General features: G+C 40.7%; 1 protein-coding gene and 1 pseudogene across 10 annotated transcripts in view; one reads left to right on the top strand and one right to left on the bottom strand.

Moving 5' to 3' along the window:
- The window catches only part of HEATR5A (HEAT repeat containing 5A), a 148,177-nt gene that overhangs the window by 25,653 nt on the left and 104,711 nt on the right, over positions 1-17,813 (bottom strand). For 8 of the 10 annotated variants that reach the window (XM_033188329.1, XM_033188327.1, XM_033188334.1 and 5 more), the window contains 6 exons: positions 15,389-15,637; positions 14,335-14,462; positions 13,176-13,323; positions 11,348-11,620; positions 8,437-8,661; positions 1,246-1,400 (listed from right to left, as the gene is read on the bottom strand). In XM_033188329.1, coding sequence (XP_033044220.1) covers positions 1,246-1,400; positions 8,437-8,661; positions 11,348-11,620; positions 13,176-13,323; positions 14,335-14,462; positions 15,389-15,637 — 1,178 coding nt within the window. The other 2 variants (XM_033188335.1, XM_033188337.1) reach the window with 2 other exon arrangements.
- LOC117071959 lies at positions 12,965-13,040 on the top strand (annotated as a pseudogene).

Below are 17,813 nucleotides of genomic sequence, written 5' to 3'. Positions count from 1 at the left end.
AGTGCTGGAATTACAGACATGAGCCGCCACACCCAGCCTCCTCCTTTAACATTTTTATGGGTAGAAAGCAAAACAAAACAAAACAAAAAAACACCCAAAACAACAAACACATACAACCTTGAAAGATATTTTGTTGATTTCAGAAAATGTTTTAGACAAAAATGATGTATTTAATGTTCAAATGTCATGGTCTGAGTGTTTCAAGGAACCACGTCTGGACCGTATTAATTATGTGTCATCAGGCATCAGAGTCCCAACTTGGAGACTGCTATACAAAGCTGCTGCAGGCAGCAGGCAACAGGACAGAGGATAAAAGGAAATGACTATACATCAAATATATAAATCAACTTTTATTGAGTTAACTGTAATGGTGTTTTAATAATTATTTTTTCTGAGAGGAAATCTGGTTCCTGTATCTTCAGGAGTAGATATATGTGTGATCACTGGCTATGAACTCACCTAGAGGCACATAAAAAATAGGAGATTACTCAAGTAAATGAAGGGGACATAAGGGAATGGGATAAATTTGTGTGTATTGCTTTTGGAATGGGTCCTATTATTTCACATTCATATTACTGAAGGTATGTGCTGGAGTCTTTTTTTTTGAGACAGCGTCTGGCTGTGTTATCCAGGCTGGGGTGCAGTGGCATGATCATGGCTCACTGCAGCCTCAAGGTCCCAGGCTCGATTGATCCTCCTGCCTCAGTCCCCCAGAGCAGCTGGGACTACAGGCCTGCACCCCCACACCAGGCTAATTTTTGTGTTTTTTTGTAGAGATGCTTTCTCACCATGCTGCCCAGGCTGTTCTCATACTTCTGGCCTCAAGCAATCTGCCCACCGTGTCCTCCCAAAGTGCTGGATGGAATTACAGGCATGAGCCACAGTGCCTGGCCTCCCTTTCTCTCTCTTTTTTTTTAAAAAATAAAATCCACTACAATATGCTACAAAGTATCTTATAAATTAAGTCCCTTATAAAGTTCTGGTGCTACATCAATCTTAAGATTCCTCTATCTTGAATTTAGTTTCTTAACATTTCCTCTCCTGCCACTATCCTCTACCCTTAGGGCTGAAGAACAAGACTTATTTGGCTTTGTCACTCCTGAAATAGAAATTAATCTGAAATCTGAAAATAAAAAATTTGTAGTCTAATATTTCCTATTGGAGCCAACAAAAATCACAAAGAAAATTTTGTAAAAGCCTAGCCATAGTCCTATTACATACATCTTTCCATTAAAAGACACTTACCATCGGATCTTTTATCTCAAGAGTAGCTTTAAATTTATCAATACAGCGCTTCTGAAGGCATGGGATGGTAGTTACTTCTGGACTGGTAGACAAAATAAACACTGTGATAGCGGTAAGTAGACTGACTTCATCAAGTTCTTGGTGTGTTTCATCAACTAAAGAGAAATGCTCTATTAGAAACAGATCATATTTACTGCTTTATATACCTGTGTGAAGCTGTCTACAGTTTGGTAGTAACAGTTTGGTGTACACAACAGATATAGACAATGAACGCTGATTAAGAACCCTGGCAAATGTACATTTTAAGATGTGCATTATAAGTAATTCTAGAGCTAAGAACTACCAAAGTAATTATAATCTTTAAAGGTTAAGGCATCAGTAAATAAATATATACATTTACTAGGAATATATATTTATTAGTTGTGTGACTTTGGAAATCTAACTCCATCTTCAGTTTCCTCATCTGTAAAAATGGGAATAACAACAGTACTCACATTGATAGGGTTATGAAGACTAAATGAGTTAATCCATGTGAAGCATTTAGAATAGTGTGCTACACATGACGCTCAGTATATGCTACTTATCATGTTAACTACTTTTACTGTGAAGCAACACAGAAATGCTTGGACAATTATTTTCTCTTTGTTAAAGTATTTTGATAGTACATGTATCAAGTGAAAATACCTTAGCACTTTACACATATGATTTCTCAAGAGTAGAGAAAAACCTGAAAACAGCTGTGTACTACAATCATTTGATGGAATTTTCTATTAGAAGTAATCTACCTTTATTTTCCAGTCATACTCTCATTAAATAATTTTAATGAACCTGCTGTGGAAAAAAAATCACTGTTATTCAAAAAGGAAAGGTGTAGCAAATTCAAATATTTAAATTGGTTAAGAATGGGTTGTTACAGCCGGGCGCGGTGGCTCAAGCCTGTAATCCCAGCACTTTGGGAGGCCGAGACGGGCGGATCACGAGGTCAGGAGATCGAGACCATCCTGGCTAACACTGTGAAACCCCGTCTCTACTAAAAAATATAAAAAACTAGCCGGGCGAGGCAGTGGGCGCCTGTAGTCCCAGCTACTCGGGAGGCTGAGGCAGGAGAATGGCGTGAACCCGGGAGGCGGAGCTTGCAGTGAGCTGAGATCCGGCCACTGCACTCCAGCCTGGGCGACAGAGTGAGACTCCATCTCAAAAAAAAAAAAAAAAAGAAAAAAAAAGAATGGGTTGTTACTTATGAAGAAATGACATACATATGTAGTAGTTTTGGTCACATTCGTTCAACAAGTACTTAAGAAACATTGTATGCCAGTCCTCTTTTAGGCACGGAGAATACATCTTATAGAGAAGATACACTATAAACTGAGAAGCAAAGACTTTCAGCTAGTGATAAGGTCTAAGCATATAAAAATATATTAAAAAGCTGGCTGGGTGCAGTGGCTCACGCCTGTAATCCCAGCACTTTGGGAGGCTCAGGCGGGTGGATCACTTGAGGTCAGGAATTCGAGACCAGCCTGGTCAACATGGTGACGCCTGGTCTCTACTAAAAATACAAAAATTGGCCAGATGTGGTGGTGCATGACTGTAATCCCAGCTACTTGGGAGGCTGACGCAGGGAATCACTTGACACTGGCAAGCAGAGGTTGCAGTGAGCCGAGATTGCACCACCGCACTCCAGCCTGGGCTGCAAAGGGAGACTCCGTCTCAACAGAAAACAAAACAAAACAAAACAAAAACAAAAAAACACCACACCAGGAGCAGTGGTGTGTGTCTGTACTCGCAGCTACTTGAGACACTGAGGTGGGAGGACTGGTTGAGTCCACCAGGAGTTCGAGGCTGCAGTGCACAATGATTGTGCCTGTGAATAGATACTGCACTCCAGCCTGGGCAACATAGCAAGTCCCTGTCCCTTTAAACAAACAGACAAACAAACAATATTCAAAGTAGCCCAGGACAGTCTATACTGGGTGATCAGAGAAAGCCTTGAGGAGATAATATCAGAGTTGACAATACTCAAGAGGCACAGTAGCAGTGAAAGCAAAATTTTATGGATGAATAGGATTTATTTTATAAAAGACATCTGAATGATTTTAAGGTAAAACAAGTACACAGTTAACATTTAACGTTAACATGTAGCACTGCTATAAGCACTTTATCTACATTAAATATTTAATCAACATAACAGCAACATGAGGTAGGTACTCATATCCCTTATTTTATGGACGAGAAACAGAAATGTAGTCATTTGTCCAAGTCACACAATTAGTAAGGCAGAAAGTTTGATTACAGAGAGTGTACTGTTAACTATAATGCTATACTGCTTCCCTTACAGCAAAGTTATTTTTAACCACCTATAGCAACTTGAAACTGCAACAGAGTCAGCTAATTTGTTTAGTAAAAATGTCTTTATTCTCAGCAAGATAAAGTTCTCCTGGGTTCCTTTTACCTTTTCTTCTAAAATCTCTTTATTCCTACTTTTACCTATGATAGATGCATAATTTGCTTAGCATTAGCCTGTGAAAAGCCTGTGTGGTAAGAACTGAGGCCTCTTGCCAATAGCCATATGAATGAGTCATCTTGGAAATGAATCCTCTAGCTGCAGCCCTGGCCAACAACACCTTAACAGGAATTTCATGAGAGAACCTAAGCTAGAACCACATAGCTAAACTGCTCCTAATCCTGGACCCATAGAAACGGTCAGATAATAAGTGTTTGCTCTTTTAAGCCACTAAGTTTTGAGGTAATTTGTTAGGCAGCAAACATTTAACCTGTCATGATCAACTCCTTAATTTCAGTAGCTAGTCTAAATCCTGTCCTAGCCTAATTCCCTGATACACATCCAAAAACAAAAACAACAACAAAAAATACACAACCCATTATTTTTGTGTGTGAGACGAAAGAGGCAAGCTCATCATAACCCTCAACATGAATTATTATTATTATTTGTAGAGACAGTATCTTGCTATGTTGCCCACACTGGTTTGAACTCCTGGCCTCAAGCGGTCCTTTCGCCATGGCCTCCCAAAGTGCTGGGATTACAGGCGTGAGCCACACTGGCCAGCCCTCAACCTAAAAACTTGTAGCTATAATACTATTTTCTATCCTCATCTCCTGTTCTTTCCTCATATTGGCAGAGGTCAATCCTTTTAAATGTGCTGTAAATTTTATTCCTTCTGCCTAGACAGGGATGCTACTTTCCTTTCTAATACTTCTAACTCCAACCACATGTCCACCTCCTTTTTTTGCCCTGTAAGTATGAACTCATGCTTGAATGTCATCTTTAAAAAAAGTTATCCCTTGACCTTACACTTTCCGTTTAGCTATTTCTCTTCTTCCTGTGAAGAGAAGCCTATACCTGATCTTTCCCATTCCTTACACCTCTCATTTGTGCCTCAACACTGAGTTCTATCCCCCACACTGTTTGGCCTCTCTACAGTATTTTATAGTGCTGACCACTCCCTTTTTATTAAAAACTGGCTTCTGTAACTACATTATCTTCTGAATCTCCTCTCACCTTGCTTTTGGTCCCCTTCTTGCTCCAGAAACTCAAGCTGGGTGATTTCAACTGTCCCATAGGTTACACTGACAGCTCCCAAATACATATATAGTCCAGAAAGCATCTCCAGCCCAGACTACTTTCTTGAATTCCATACCTCTACCCATCTGTTCCATTTGACTATCCTCTAGGCATTTCAAAACCAACTCACTATCTTGTCCTAAAAACCCTCACTCGGTTATTTCTGTTAATCACATTTGAGTGTTCAAGTCATCCTACCCTTTCAACTCCTAAATCAAACTATGAGTAAGTTCTGTGGAAAACTGCTTAACATTTTACTTTTCATCATTTTACTCCTCTTTTTCCGTACTAACATTATCTTATCTCCTACAGTTTGGCTTTCTTCTTTACACTGCTGCCAAGAGCGAACCTTTAGAAACGCAAATCCAAACACATTACTTTCCTTCTTAAAACCCTTTCAGCCAGACACAATGGCTCATGCCTGTAATCCCAGCACTTTGGGAGGCTGAGGGGGGTGGATCACGAGGTCAGGAGTTCGAGACCAGCCTGACCAACACGGTGAAACCCTTTCTCTACTACAAATACAAAAAACAAAAATGATCCAGGCCTGGTGGCGTGCACCTGTAATCCCAGCTACTCAGGAGGCTGAGGCAGGAGAATCGCTTGAACCCGGGAGGCAGAAGTTGCAGTGAGCTGAGATTGCACCATTGCACTCCAGCCTGGGCAACAGGGCGAGACCCCATCTCAAAAACAACAACAACAAAAAACCATTTCATGATTCCACATGCCTGTTAAAGGCAGTCCAAATCATGCCAAACCCTCCATAATCTGGCCCCATGTACCATCCAACTTATTTCCCTACTAATTGCCATTTACCACTCTTACATACTCTTCCACCCAAATCCACACCCCCTCATTGTTCTACTTGCCTTCCCTTAGCTATTTAATTCTCCAAGCTTTTGGTCAAACTGTTGTACCTAGAATCCATTTCTTTCTTTCTTTTTTTTCTTTTTTTTGAGACAGTCTTGTTCTGTCGCCAAGGCTGGAGTGCAGAGGTGTGATCTTGGCTCACACTGCAATCTCCACCTCCCAGGTTCAAGCGATTCCTAGAATCCATTTCTATGATGTCCATGTGGAGAAAACTTTCTAATCCTTTAAGACGTTGACTCTTCTGAGAAGCCTTAATGGTGGATCCAGAGATGCACCACTGACATCCCCTTCAAGGGAAAATGTGCTGCCCAGCTGTAGGAAGTGTGATCAAGGGTCAGCTCCTTCCGGGTCGGCCTCAGCTAGAGATAGCTATCTTACCTGAGATCAAATCCTTCCTGGAACCGCCCACATTTGAAGGCCAGGCCATTTCTGTCGTATGTTCAGACACTCTGATGGGCAATCTGGCTCCAGAGTTCCTCAGACGGATTTACTGAGATTTGTTGGGAAACTGTCACAGTTTGACTTCTTTTGCCCCATATTGCCTTCCCCTTTTCCCCTCACAGATGTTGTTTCTTAATAAACTTCTTGCTCCCCAAACTCCCACTCAGTGAGTACTTTTAGAGAATCCTACTTGTGACACTCTGCCTGATTTCACTTAATCAGTACCAATTACTCCCATTAAAAAAAAAAAAAAGTTATAATTTTTTTTAATGTACTAGAAATGCAGTGATAATTAAGACATGACTATTGCCTTTGGGAAATTCTTAAGGTAATAATCACACCCAACAGCAATTTATAGGTGCCAGACTCCACTATATTCCCAACTTTGCACAAAGTGGGTGGTCAATAAATGCTGATTTCAATTGAAAACATTTTATATGTAAAATGAAATATGGCAAATTATGACATTTATAAACAAAACTGGGAAGGCAGGGAAAATGTATAATGTGTATAAAGACTTTTTATAATCACTACAACATACTGTTGAAAATAAAAGTCTCACAAAAAAAAGAAAAAAGAGAATTTTTTTTTTTTTTTTTTTTTTGAGACAGAGTCTCACTTTGTCCCCCAGGCAGGAGTGCAGTGGTACGACCTTGGCTCACTGCAACCTCTGCCTCCTGGGTTCAAGCGATTCTCCTGCCTCATCCTCCGGGGTAGCTAGTATTATAGGTGTGAGCTACCACACCCGGCGATAAACAAGTTTTAACAGATGCTGAAAATAATACTGGGTATCATTTATTGATATATGCCAGGTAATAAGTGAGATGCTTTTCACATATTAAGTTACTGCTCTAACAATTTCTTGCAACATAATTATCCCTATTTATTAATAAGAAAACAAAGGTGCAGAAAAACTGAATAACTTGACTAGTCACTTAGTAAATGCTGGCATGGTGAACCAGATTGGTCTTTTTGTATGGCTTATGTACTTTTCAGTATACTGTGTGTATTAAAAACTTCCGTTGGCTAGACATGGATCATACTCCATTATTTTTTTACTAAACACACTATTATATCTGAAGGTCTTTCACTGTTAATGTATAGGTTGCCTGTCATTTAACAGCATTAAGGGTTAAAGACGCTAAAATCGAACACAGCTTTTTAATTTTATTTTTTTGAGACAAGAGTCTTGTTCTGTCACCCAGGCTGGAGTGCAGTGGCACGATCTTGGCTCACTACAAGCTCTGCCTCCTGGGTTTAAGCAATTCTCCTGCCTCCTGCCTCAGCCTTCCGAGAGCTGGGACCACAGGCGTGCACTACCACACCTGGCTAATTTTTGTATTTTCAGTAGAGATGGGGTTTCTCCATGTTGGCCAGGCTGGCCTTGAACTCCTGACCTCAAGTGATCCACCAGCCTTGGCCTCCCAAAGTGCTGGGATTACAGACGTGAGCCACTGCGCCCGGCCCCAGAACACAGCTTTCTTTTTCTTTCTTTTTTTTTTTTTTGAGACGGAGTCTCACTCTGTTGCCCAGGCTGGAGTGCAGTGGCGTGATCTTGGCTCCCTGCAACCTCCAGCTCCAGGGTTCAAGCAATTCTTCTGTCTCAGCCGAGTAGCTGAGACAGCATTGGGTAGCTGGGATTATAGGCGTGTGCCACCAGACCCAGCTGGTTTTTGTATTTTTAGTAGAGATGGGGTTTCACCATGTTGCCCAGCTAGTCCCGAACTCCTGACCTCAGGTGATACACCTGCCTTGGCCTCCCAAAGTGCTGGGATTACAGGTGTGAGCCATTGCGCCCGGCCAATTTTCTATCTACTTATATGTATTCTCTAAACACATAGTATTGAATATGGTCTCCTCTAGGTGATATGGCCAAATATGATCAAGTAAAATATCCTCAAAAAACTCTTTTTCTCACTTTTTATTTTATTTATTTTTTTATTTTTATTTATTTTTTTTTGAGACGGAGTCTGGCTCTGTCGCCCAGGCTGGAGGGCTGGAGTGCGGTGGCCGGATCTCAGCTCACTGCAAGCTCCGCCTCCCAGGTTCAGGCCATTCTCCTGCCTCCGCCTCCCAAGTAGCTGGGACTACAGGCGCCCGCCTCGTCGCCCGGCTAGTTTTTCATATTCTTTAGTAGAGACGGGGTTTCACCGTATCAGCCAGGATGGTCTCGATCTCCTGACCTTGTGATCCGCCCGTCTCGGCCTCCCAAAGTGCTGGGATTACAGGCTTGAGCCACCGCGCCCGGCCTTTCTCACTTTTTAAAACAAACTGAACTGCTTCCAAATAGCCTCAATTACCTGGATCCCAAAAGTCAAGAACTGTTGTTAAAGCACTTCGGAGAAGGTCAGTCCAAGCAGTATGGCTCTTTTCTGCCCGGGCCATGGGAGAAGATAATATTCCTTTTAGAGCCTGTAGGGAAGCTGCAACTGTCGAAGATAACTGGCCCCCAGGTAACTTCACAGCAGTCTCTCTGAGGACCCCAATTGTGAGGTACAGTATAGTAGGTAGAATTGAGATGCTTCCTGTAAGATAAATTTTTAAAAAACACACTGCATTTCAACCTATATATATATATGGTTCCTAAAAACAAATCATCAAGGAGTAAGACAATGTCAGATTTTTAGTTTTTAAAAGATGATTTCTAATAAAGAATTGTAACTGTTAAGATAATGTAAGTAGCTTTATTAAAATTTTTAAGGATGGATTAAATCTTGATGGTTATAACTGATGATGTTTAAATTGTATGAGTATCATTATGCTTTTGCTGTTTTTATTTTATTTGGCAGTTGATAAATGAACTTATTTTTATTTATCTTTTATTGTGGTAAAATATATACAACATAAAGGTTACCATTTTAACCATTTTTAGTGTATAATCTAGTGGCATTAAGTACATTCACAATGTTGCCTAGGCAACACAGTGAGACTTCATCTCTACAAAAAAAAAAAAAAAAAAAAATAGCTGGGACAGTGGTGTGCGCCTTAGGAGGCTGAGGTGGGAGGACTGCTTGAGTCCAGGGGGTTGAGGCTGCAGTGAGCTGAGACTGTACCACTGAACTCCAGCCTGGGCATAGAGTGAGACCTTGTCTAAAAAAAAACCAACCAACAAAAAAATAACACCTTTAGCGGCTGAGTGCGGTGGCTCACGCCTGTAATCCCAGCACTTTGGGAGGCCAAGGCGGGTGGATCATGAGGTCAGGAGTTCGAGACCAGCCTGGCCAATACGGTGAAACCCTATCTCTACTAAAAATACAAAAATTAGCCAGGCGTGGTGGTGCGCGCCTGTAGTCCCAGACACTCGGGAGGCTGAAGCAGAAGAGCTGCTTGAACCTGGGAGGCAGAGGTTGCAGTGAGCCGAGATCATGCCACTGCACGCCAACCTGAGTGACAGCCAGACTTCATTTCAAAAAACAAACAAAAAATGAAAAACACCTTTAGCAGAAATATGTTTACCAATTAAGAAGTATCTACTAAGTACTAAATACCTATAATCTGCTAGATTTCACAGAATATACAATTTTAATTGGAAACAAAACATTTCCCTTTTTTTTTTTTTTTTGAGACAGAGTCTCACTCTGTCGCCCAGGCTGGAGTGCAGTGGCACAATCTCGGCTCGCTACAAGCTCTGCCTCCAGGGTTCTCGTCATTCTCCTGCCTCAGCCTCCTGAGTAGATGGGACTACAGAGGCACCCGCCACCACACCTGGGTAATTTTCTGTATTTTTAATAGAGATGGGGTTTCACCATGTTAGCCAAGATGGTCTCGATCTCCTGACCTCATGATCCACCCGCCTCAGCCTGGCATTAAAGGCATGAGCCACCGCACCCGGCCGACATTTCTCTTTTATATGTAATACTCAATTACATATAATGCCTTTGTAGGACAGATAAAAGCTACAGACCTACATATGGAAATAACACACGCATATACATGAAAAAACAAAACTCAGATGAGCTAGAGTTTTTAGAGAAGCCTTTATACATGAGGTAGGTCTGCAGTTGAACCATGAAGAAAGAAAAAATTTTAAAAGCAGATAAGGGTCATTTCAGATCAAGTAACGACATGGTAGTACAGAACAAGGATGAACATGAAGCCTCTTGGGTTTAGGATTTGCAAAGAAGGAATTGAAAAAAGCTAACAACTTAGCAGAGCTACACAGAGAGCCTTAAATGCCATGTTAAAGAGTATGAACTTGCTGGGCATGGTGGCTCACACCTGTAGTCCCAGCACTTTGGGATGCCAAAGAGGGAGGATCACTTGAGGCCAGGAGTTCAAGACCAGCCTGGGCAACACAGCGAGACCCCATCTCTACAAAAAATTAAAAAAAAAAAAAATTAGCCAGGTATGGTGACACAGGCCTGAGTCCTAACTACCCAATAGGCAAAGGTAGGAGGATTGCTTAAGCCCAGGAGTTTAAGGTTACAGTGAACTATTATTGTTCCACTGCACTCTGGCCTGGGTGACAGAGAAAGTACCTGTGTCAAACAACAACAACAACAAAAAAGAGTATGGAGTCAATTCCAAACAGAACCAGATACAATGACAAACTTCTGCCATCACTGAGGCAGGAAAAGTCTGTTAGAAATTGTATACCAAAACATGCCCAAGCACTAATAATTGCCACTGACTGAAGTACTGTCAATCATAGAAGAGCATATCTATTTACAATACTTGCTATCTCTATATTTTCACTCTCTCTTTTTTTTTTTTTTTTTTTTTTTGAGACGGAGTCTCGCTCTGTCGCCCAGGCTGGAGTGCAGTGGCCGGATCTCAGCTCACTGCAAGCTCCGCCTCCCAGGTTTACGCCATTCTCCCGCCTCAGCCTCCCGAGTAGCTGGGACTACAGGTGCCCGCCACCTCGCCCGGCTAGTTTTTTGTATTTTTTTTAGTAGAGACGGGGTTTCACCATGTTAGCCAGGATGGTCTCGATCTCCTGACCTCGTGATCCGCCCGTCTCGGCCTCCCAAAGTGCTGGGATTACAGGCTTGAGCCACCGCGCCCGGCCTCTTTTTTTTTTTTCCAGACATAATTTCACTCTTGTTGCCCAGGCTGCAGTGCAATGGCATTAACCTTAGAGGATTAAAGACAATACCGAAATGTTTGGGTCAGCATTCATTTAAAAAGAAAAAGATTAGCAACTAGACTCCATTACCTATTAAAACCATTTCTCTTCTAGGTCAAGTCAAGCAATCACATACCACAGCATACCTTCAGGAGAGCACACTGCAGGAAGTTCGGAAAGGATAACCAACGCAGCTGAAACCAATCTACTTCCATCTTCTGATAGCATCTGTGGCTTCCTAGCTTTTACTCCTGGGCTACCTGTCAATTTAGGATTTAATTCTGGGAGCTGTCTAACTAGAATGCATACACACAATTCAAGTGTTGCAAAGACCAAAGACTTCCCAGGCACAAGTCCTCCAGTGTCCTTTCCCTCTCCAAACTCTGGCAGAGTTTCCTTTTCAGCAGCCCCATCATCAACTAAAAGACAGAAAGAACAGTGTTTAATAAATACTTTGTGCTTGCTTTGCTTCTGGTAGAAGGCAATTTAGTTAAATCCTATTACAGGAAATACATTTATTTTATTTTTTTGAGACTGAGTCTAACTCTGTCACCCAGGCTGGAGTGCAATGGCATGATCTCGGCTCATTGCAACCTCTGCCTTCCAGTTTCAAGCGATTCTCCTGCCTCAGCCTCCCAAGTAGCTGGGATTACAGGCATGCACCACCATGCCCGGCTAATTTTTACATTTTTAGTAGAGATGAGGTTTCACCATGTTAGTCAGGCTGGTCTCGAACTCCTGACCTCAAGCTATCTGCCCGCCTCGGCCTCCCAAAGTGCCAGGATTACAGGTGTGAGCCACCGTGCCTGGCTCGGAAATACATTTAATGACTAAATTTTGGGTGTTAAAGACTAAGAGAGAAAGAAGTTATGAAGGGAAAAATAATCTTTATTATGACTTCCTATTGCAATTGGTCAAAAGAAGTCTTTTTAATCCTGTCAGTCTTAAAATATTGCCTGGTTAACTCCTTCTTGCTGTTAAGACTGTAAACCTGACAGCTAGAGCTCCAGAAATTACCATGTGATCTTAGGTATCGATGGTGGCTGGACAGGAAGAAAGTCACGTCCTTAATGTCTTTAAGAAGGTGCCATATCAGCCCTAGACTCCCTAACTCTGGCCATCTATTTAGATGAGCAAATAAATCTTTGGGGTTTAAATCCACTGTTATATTGGGTTTTCTATAATATGTAGGCAACTATAAACTTAATGTGGTAAACTCTCCAATACCATATTAGACTTGTAAATGAGCAATCTGCAAACATAAGTTCTTTCCATGCACACTGATAAACACAGCTAAAGCAAGTACTCTAGTAGTATAAGGGATTTATTTCTTCCAGGTTTTGTTAAAATTCTCATTTCACCCAGAGAATAGTAGTTTAACTACTGACGATATCTAAACTAACATGCAGAGGTGAATGAGAGGATTTAAAACCATGCCAAGCTGGGCATGATGGCTCATGCCGGTAATCCCAGCACTCTGGAAGGCCAAGGTGAGTGGATTGCCTGAGTCCAGGAGTTCGAGAGACAAGGCTGGGCAACATGGTCATATCCTGTATCTTCTAAAAAATACAAAAAAATTAGCCAGGCATGGTGGCATGCGCCTGCAGTCCTAGCTACTCAGGAGGTTAAGGTGGGAGAATCACCTGATGCTGGGAGGTCGAGGCTGCAGTGAGCCAAGATCATGCCACTGCACTCCAGTTTGGGCAATTGGAGTGAGACCGTGTCTCACTAAATAAATAAACAAATAAATAAAGCCATGCTTAAAGACTCTACTTTCAGGGATCTTTTCTATAGTTTATTACTAGGGAAGTTTCTCTGAAGGTGTAGAGCACAAAAAGTAAAACAAGGCCATGCCTAGACATGTTTTATTTGTACTACACACAAAAGATGATCAAAACTATAAAGATATATTAAACAATATTTACAAAAGAATGATGCTATTTGATCAACTCAGCATTAAAGGTTAACATTTACCTTCTGCACTTCGTCTTTTTTCCTTCACATGTTCTTGAGCAGCACAGATAATCTGCCTTACCACTTCAAGTGAAGCCAACTGAATGGAAGGTGATTCTCTGGTTAAAATTACTCGATGTAGAACATTCAGTAATTCTATACCCAAGTCCTATCATAGAAATCATGTAGAGGACACTGTATTAGAAATTATATATTTCTTTTGTAAAAATACCAATGCTAAATGCCATGACAAAATTCAGAAAGAGAGAATGTAACAAATTGCTTTAGTGCAATAAAGTTAAGTAACACTTGCTCCATTTTAAATCAATGTCAGAGGCCGGGCACAGTGGCTCATGCCTGCAATCCCAGCACTTTGGGAGGCCGAGGTGGGTGGATTACTTGAGGCCAGGAGTTCGAGATCAAGCCTGGACAACATGGTGAAACCCTGTCTCAACCTGATTAATGCTTTAAACCTAATAATAGTATTAAACACTTAAATAATAGACAGTCTATGCAGAGGAAATTATACTACTCACTTATCTCAACATCCAAGAGTCAATAACAAAAGAAATATACTAGATAAAACATGATATCAAAAGTATCTGCCCAATGCATACTTGCCCTTGAGAAAAGCAGTCAAAGGGAAGTACCATACTTTGTACCGGAACCCTTTTCCCATGGCCACACCCAAGTCAGATATTAGTGCCCGACTCCATCTAAAGATTAGCCAGCAATCTCTTAAAAAGACCTGGAGGGAGAACTCAGCCAACAGGAATACTTTGTAATGGACAGTAACTACATGAACCCATTAGATTCTCCCTTGGGGAATGGAATATAAGATACAGGTATATACACAAAGAGCAGGGTATGCAGAAGCAAAAAGACACAAAGAATAAATGTCACATGTAATTAGTGGCTACTGTCCTGGAGAATGCAATATAGAACCCTCCCATCATTGCAGAAAGAAGCAGAGACAGAAAAGTGGCAGAGTCAGAGGCATGATCGTTTCTGGGTCAACACATATGCTTATGGCATTCTGGTTCCAAGGCCTAGCTGTGTGGCTGTATGGTTTTAAAAAAAATTTCTCTGTGTTTACTCTCTGTTAACTATAGAAACCTGAACATGTTTCTCTTCCTTAAAGTCTACAGAAGCCTTACAAAAAAAACCCCAGATAAATCACCTGATCACTGCCAATTTTTGATCTGGGCCAAGGTACATCTAGAAGTGCTTGCAATGCATATAAACAAGCAGTTATGCTTTCCATGGTTGCATCTGAACGCAAGGAACATAGAAATTCCACGCTGATTCCTGTGGAAAGCCAAAAAAGAGGAGGAGGCTTCTTTCAAATTATTAGTTTATGAAATTAAATAATTAATCTTATATTTTGGTAAGATATATAAACAAACAGTAAAAAGGTAATACAAATAAATGACAACGAATTTAAGACTAAACAACTAAATGACAAGACAAGTCACTTAATAGTTTGTTTCTATCTACACGTACAAAAAGAATAATCTATGCCGGGCGTAGTGGCTCACGCCTGTAATCCTAAGCCCTTTGGGAGGCGGAGGCAGGCGGATCACCTGAGGTTGGGAGTTTCAGACCAGCCTAACATGGAGAAATCCCATCTCGACTAAAAATACAAAATTAGCTGGGCATGGTGGCACATGCCTGTAATCCCAGCTATTCGGGAGGCTGAGGCAGGAGAATCGCTTGAACCCAGGAGGCAGAGGTTGTGGTGAGCTGAGATCGCTCCATTGCACTCTGGCCTGGGCAACAAGAGCAAAACTCTTGTCTCAAAAAAAAAAAAAAAAAAAAACCAAAAAACTAAACTAGGCCTGTGCACTAGTTGCTTAGTTGCTATGAAACAGTTCAAAGCTACAAAAATTACAATAAAATTGCACCAGAAAACATATGGAGTTTTACAACTTTACTTGGGCTAAAATTTATTGGGTGATCATCACATATCAGTCACTGTGCTTTGACATACATCTTTTTATTAAATTATCCTAACAGTTGACAAAGTAGGCACTATTATTGACATTAATTCTGAGATAAATGAGCAGAGAGTTTAAGTAATTTATTTATATTTTTATTTTTAATTGACAATAATTGTGAGCTTGAGTTGAAATCGTGCCAATGCACTCCATCCTGGGCAAAAGAGAGAAACTCTGTATCAAAAGAAAAAAAAAAAACCCCGAGGGTTGTAAACTTCTATAAGTGATTTAACTGACCTAAAATCAGATGGAATCTATCAGTATAGACATCCTCAGGGGACTTTATGGTAGCCCCAGAAGATGAACCCTGACACATGGAAGTTGGTGTTACAGGCCTGGAGAGATCAGATGCTCCTTCATCTGGGTCAGCAACAACAAAGCCTGTGCTTGTAAGCCACAATGCTGTAGCATGGAGGATAAGTGCCCAAGAGTTGTAATACTGCAATTTTGCATTTTCACTAGTCTCTGCTGTGTAGAAAGCACCACCTAAAGCAAACAGTTTCAGGAGAAATAAGAGATTAGCTTCCAATGTATTTTCTCTTTTTTCTGTTACAAGATATAGACCATTTCCATCACTCTGAAAGTTCCCTTGTACCCTTTTTCAGTCAGTTCCCTATACTCCAAGGCAATTACTTTCTAGTTTTTATCAGCACAGATTAGTTTTGCCTACTCTTCAACTTCATATAAATAGAATCACACATTCACATGTACTTATTTGTGACTAATATTTTGTTAACAAAATAACCTAACAACATTTTTAGAGATTCATTCATGCAGCTGTGTTATCAGTATTCTGTTATCAACGTTCTTATTTTTACTGGGAGTACAACTGATAGGTCATAGGGCTCATCTACTTTTAACTTCATAAAAAGTTTTCAGCCTAATTTGTAACTTTTTATAATTTAATCATAAACATTTAAAAACAAAATATGTATATATGTATGATTAAAATAAATACCAATACCCATTTACCCACTTCCAAGATGAACATTAACATTTTCCCTGATTTTCTTTTTAAATCTCTCTTAAGTTTTTTCTCTTTTTTTTTCAGATGGAATCTCACTCTGTCGTCCAGGCTGGAGTGCAGTGGCATGATCTTGCCTCACTGTAACCTCCAACTTCTGGGTTCAAGCGATTCTCCTGCCTCAGCCTCCTGAGTAGCTGAGACCACAGGTATGCACTACCACGCCTGGCTAATTTTTTGTATTTTAGTAGAGATGGGGTTTCACCATGTTGCCCAGGTTGGTCTTGAACTCCTGGGCTCAGGCAATCCGCCCACCTCGGCCTCCCAAAGTGTTGGGATTACAGGTGTGAGCCACCGTGCCTGGCCAATTTTTTCCTTAAAAAACTTAAAACTATTATACCACTAATTCTTGCCCCTCCTTCCATGACTACTTTCCTCAAGCCAGTAAGAATGACTCCTAGATATGGTCTTATACTTTCACAATAATCTATGTATTCATTAAAAACATATGCTATTTTTTTGTGTGTTTAAAAGTTTACTTAAAAGGCATCATACTGTATGTATCCTTTTTTTTTTTTTTTTTGGAGATGGGGTTTCACTATGTTGTCCAGGTTGGCCCTGAACTCCTGAGCTCAAGTGACCCTTCCACTTCAGCCTCCTGAGTAGCTGAGACTACCAGCATGTACTACCATGCCTGGTTTACATGCATCCTTTATTTTTTTGTCCAGGCACGGTGGCTCATGCCTGTAATCCCAGCACTGTGGGAGGCTGAGGTGGGCAGATCACCTGAGGTCAGGAGCTCAAGACTAGCCTGGCTAACATGTAGAAACCCTGTCTCTACTAAAAATACAAAACTTAGCTGGACGTGGTAGTGCACACCTGTAGTCCTAGCTACTTGGGAGGCTGAGGCAAGAGAATCGCTTGAACCCAGGAGGTGGAGGTTGCAGTGAGCTGAGATCAAGCTACTGACCTCCAGACTGGGTCACAGAGCAAGACTCTGTCTCAAAAATAAATAAATAAATAAATAAATATTTTTTCACTTAACATTATGTTTTTAAGATTTACTTACAGTTGCTACGTGTCTGTCATTCATTTTTCTGTTGTGTAAGTAAATCAGCTTATTTTCACTTTGTTTCAATTTTAATGCTACTGAAAAGTACAACACTCCACATATCTTTTTGTATATAATTCCAACGAAAATTCTAATAGAACTAGGGTGCGCACCATAGTGTATACCATAGTCCCAGCTGCTTAGGAGGGTGAGATGGGAGGATCACTTGAGCCCAGCTGTAGTGCACTATAATTGCTCCTGTGAACAGTCATTATACTCCAGCCTGGGCAACCCAGCAAGACCCTGTCTCTAAAAACACACAAACAAACCAAATACACACACACACAAAACTAGTAGAACTTTACAGACTCTTCCTAAAATTCATTTCAAAAAGTAAAAATACAATGATAGCTAAGACATTTTGGAATAACATGAAGAAGATTAAGAGTGGCTACAAAGTAACCAACCCATAAAATGCAGTATTAGTAACTGACTAAAAATAAGAACCCCATCCCTATTCCACACACACAAAATAAATTCCAGTTCTACCAAAGTTCAAAATGTAAAAGGCAAAACTGCAAAGCTTATATGTCTTTATGATCTTAAGTTTAAAAATGTATGTGGCAACACAAAAACACAAACCATAA

The sequence above is a fragment of the Trachypithecus francoisi genome, unplaced genomic scaffold (assembly GCF_009764315.1).
Source record: "Trachypithecus francoisi isolate TF-2019V2 unplaced genomic scaffold, Tfra_2.0 Lachesis_group3, whole genome shotgun sequence".
NCBI lineage: Eukaryota > Metazoa > Chordata > Mammalia > Primates > Cercopithecidae > Trachypithecus > Trachypithecus francoisi.
This window is presented reverse-complemented; position numbering and strand designations above follow the sequence as displayed.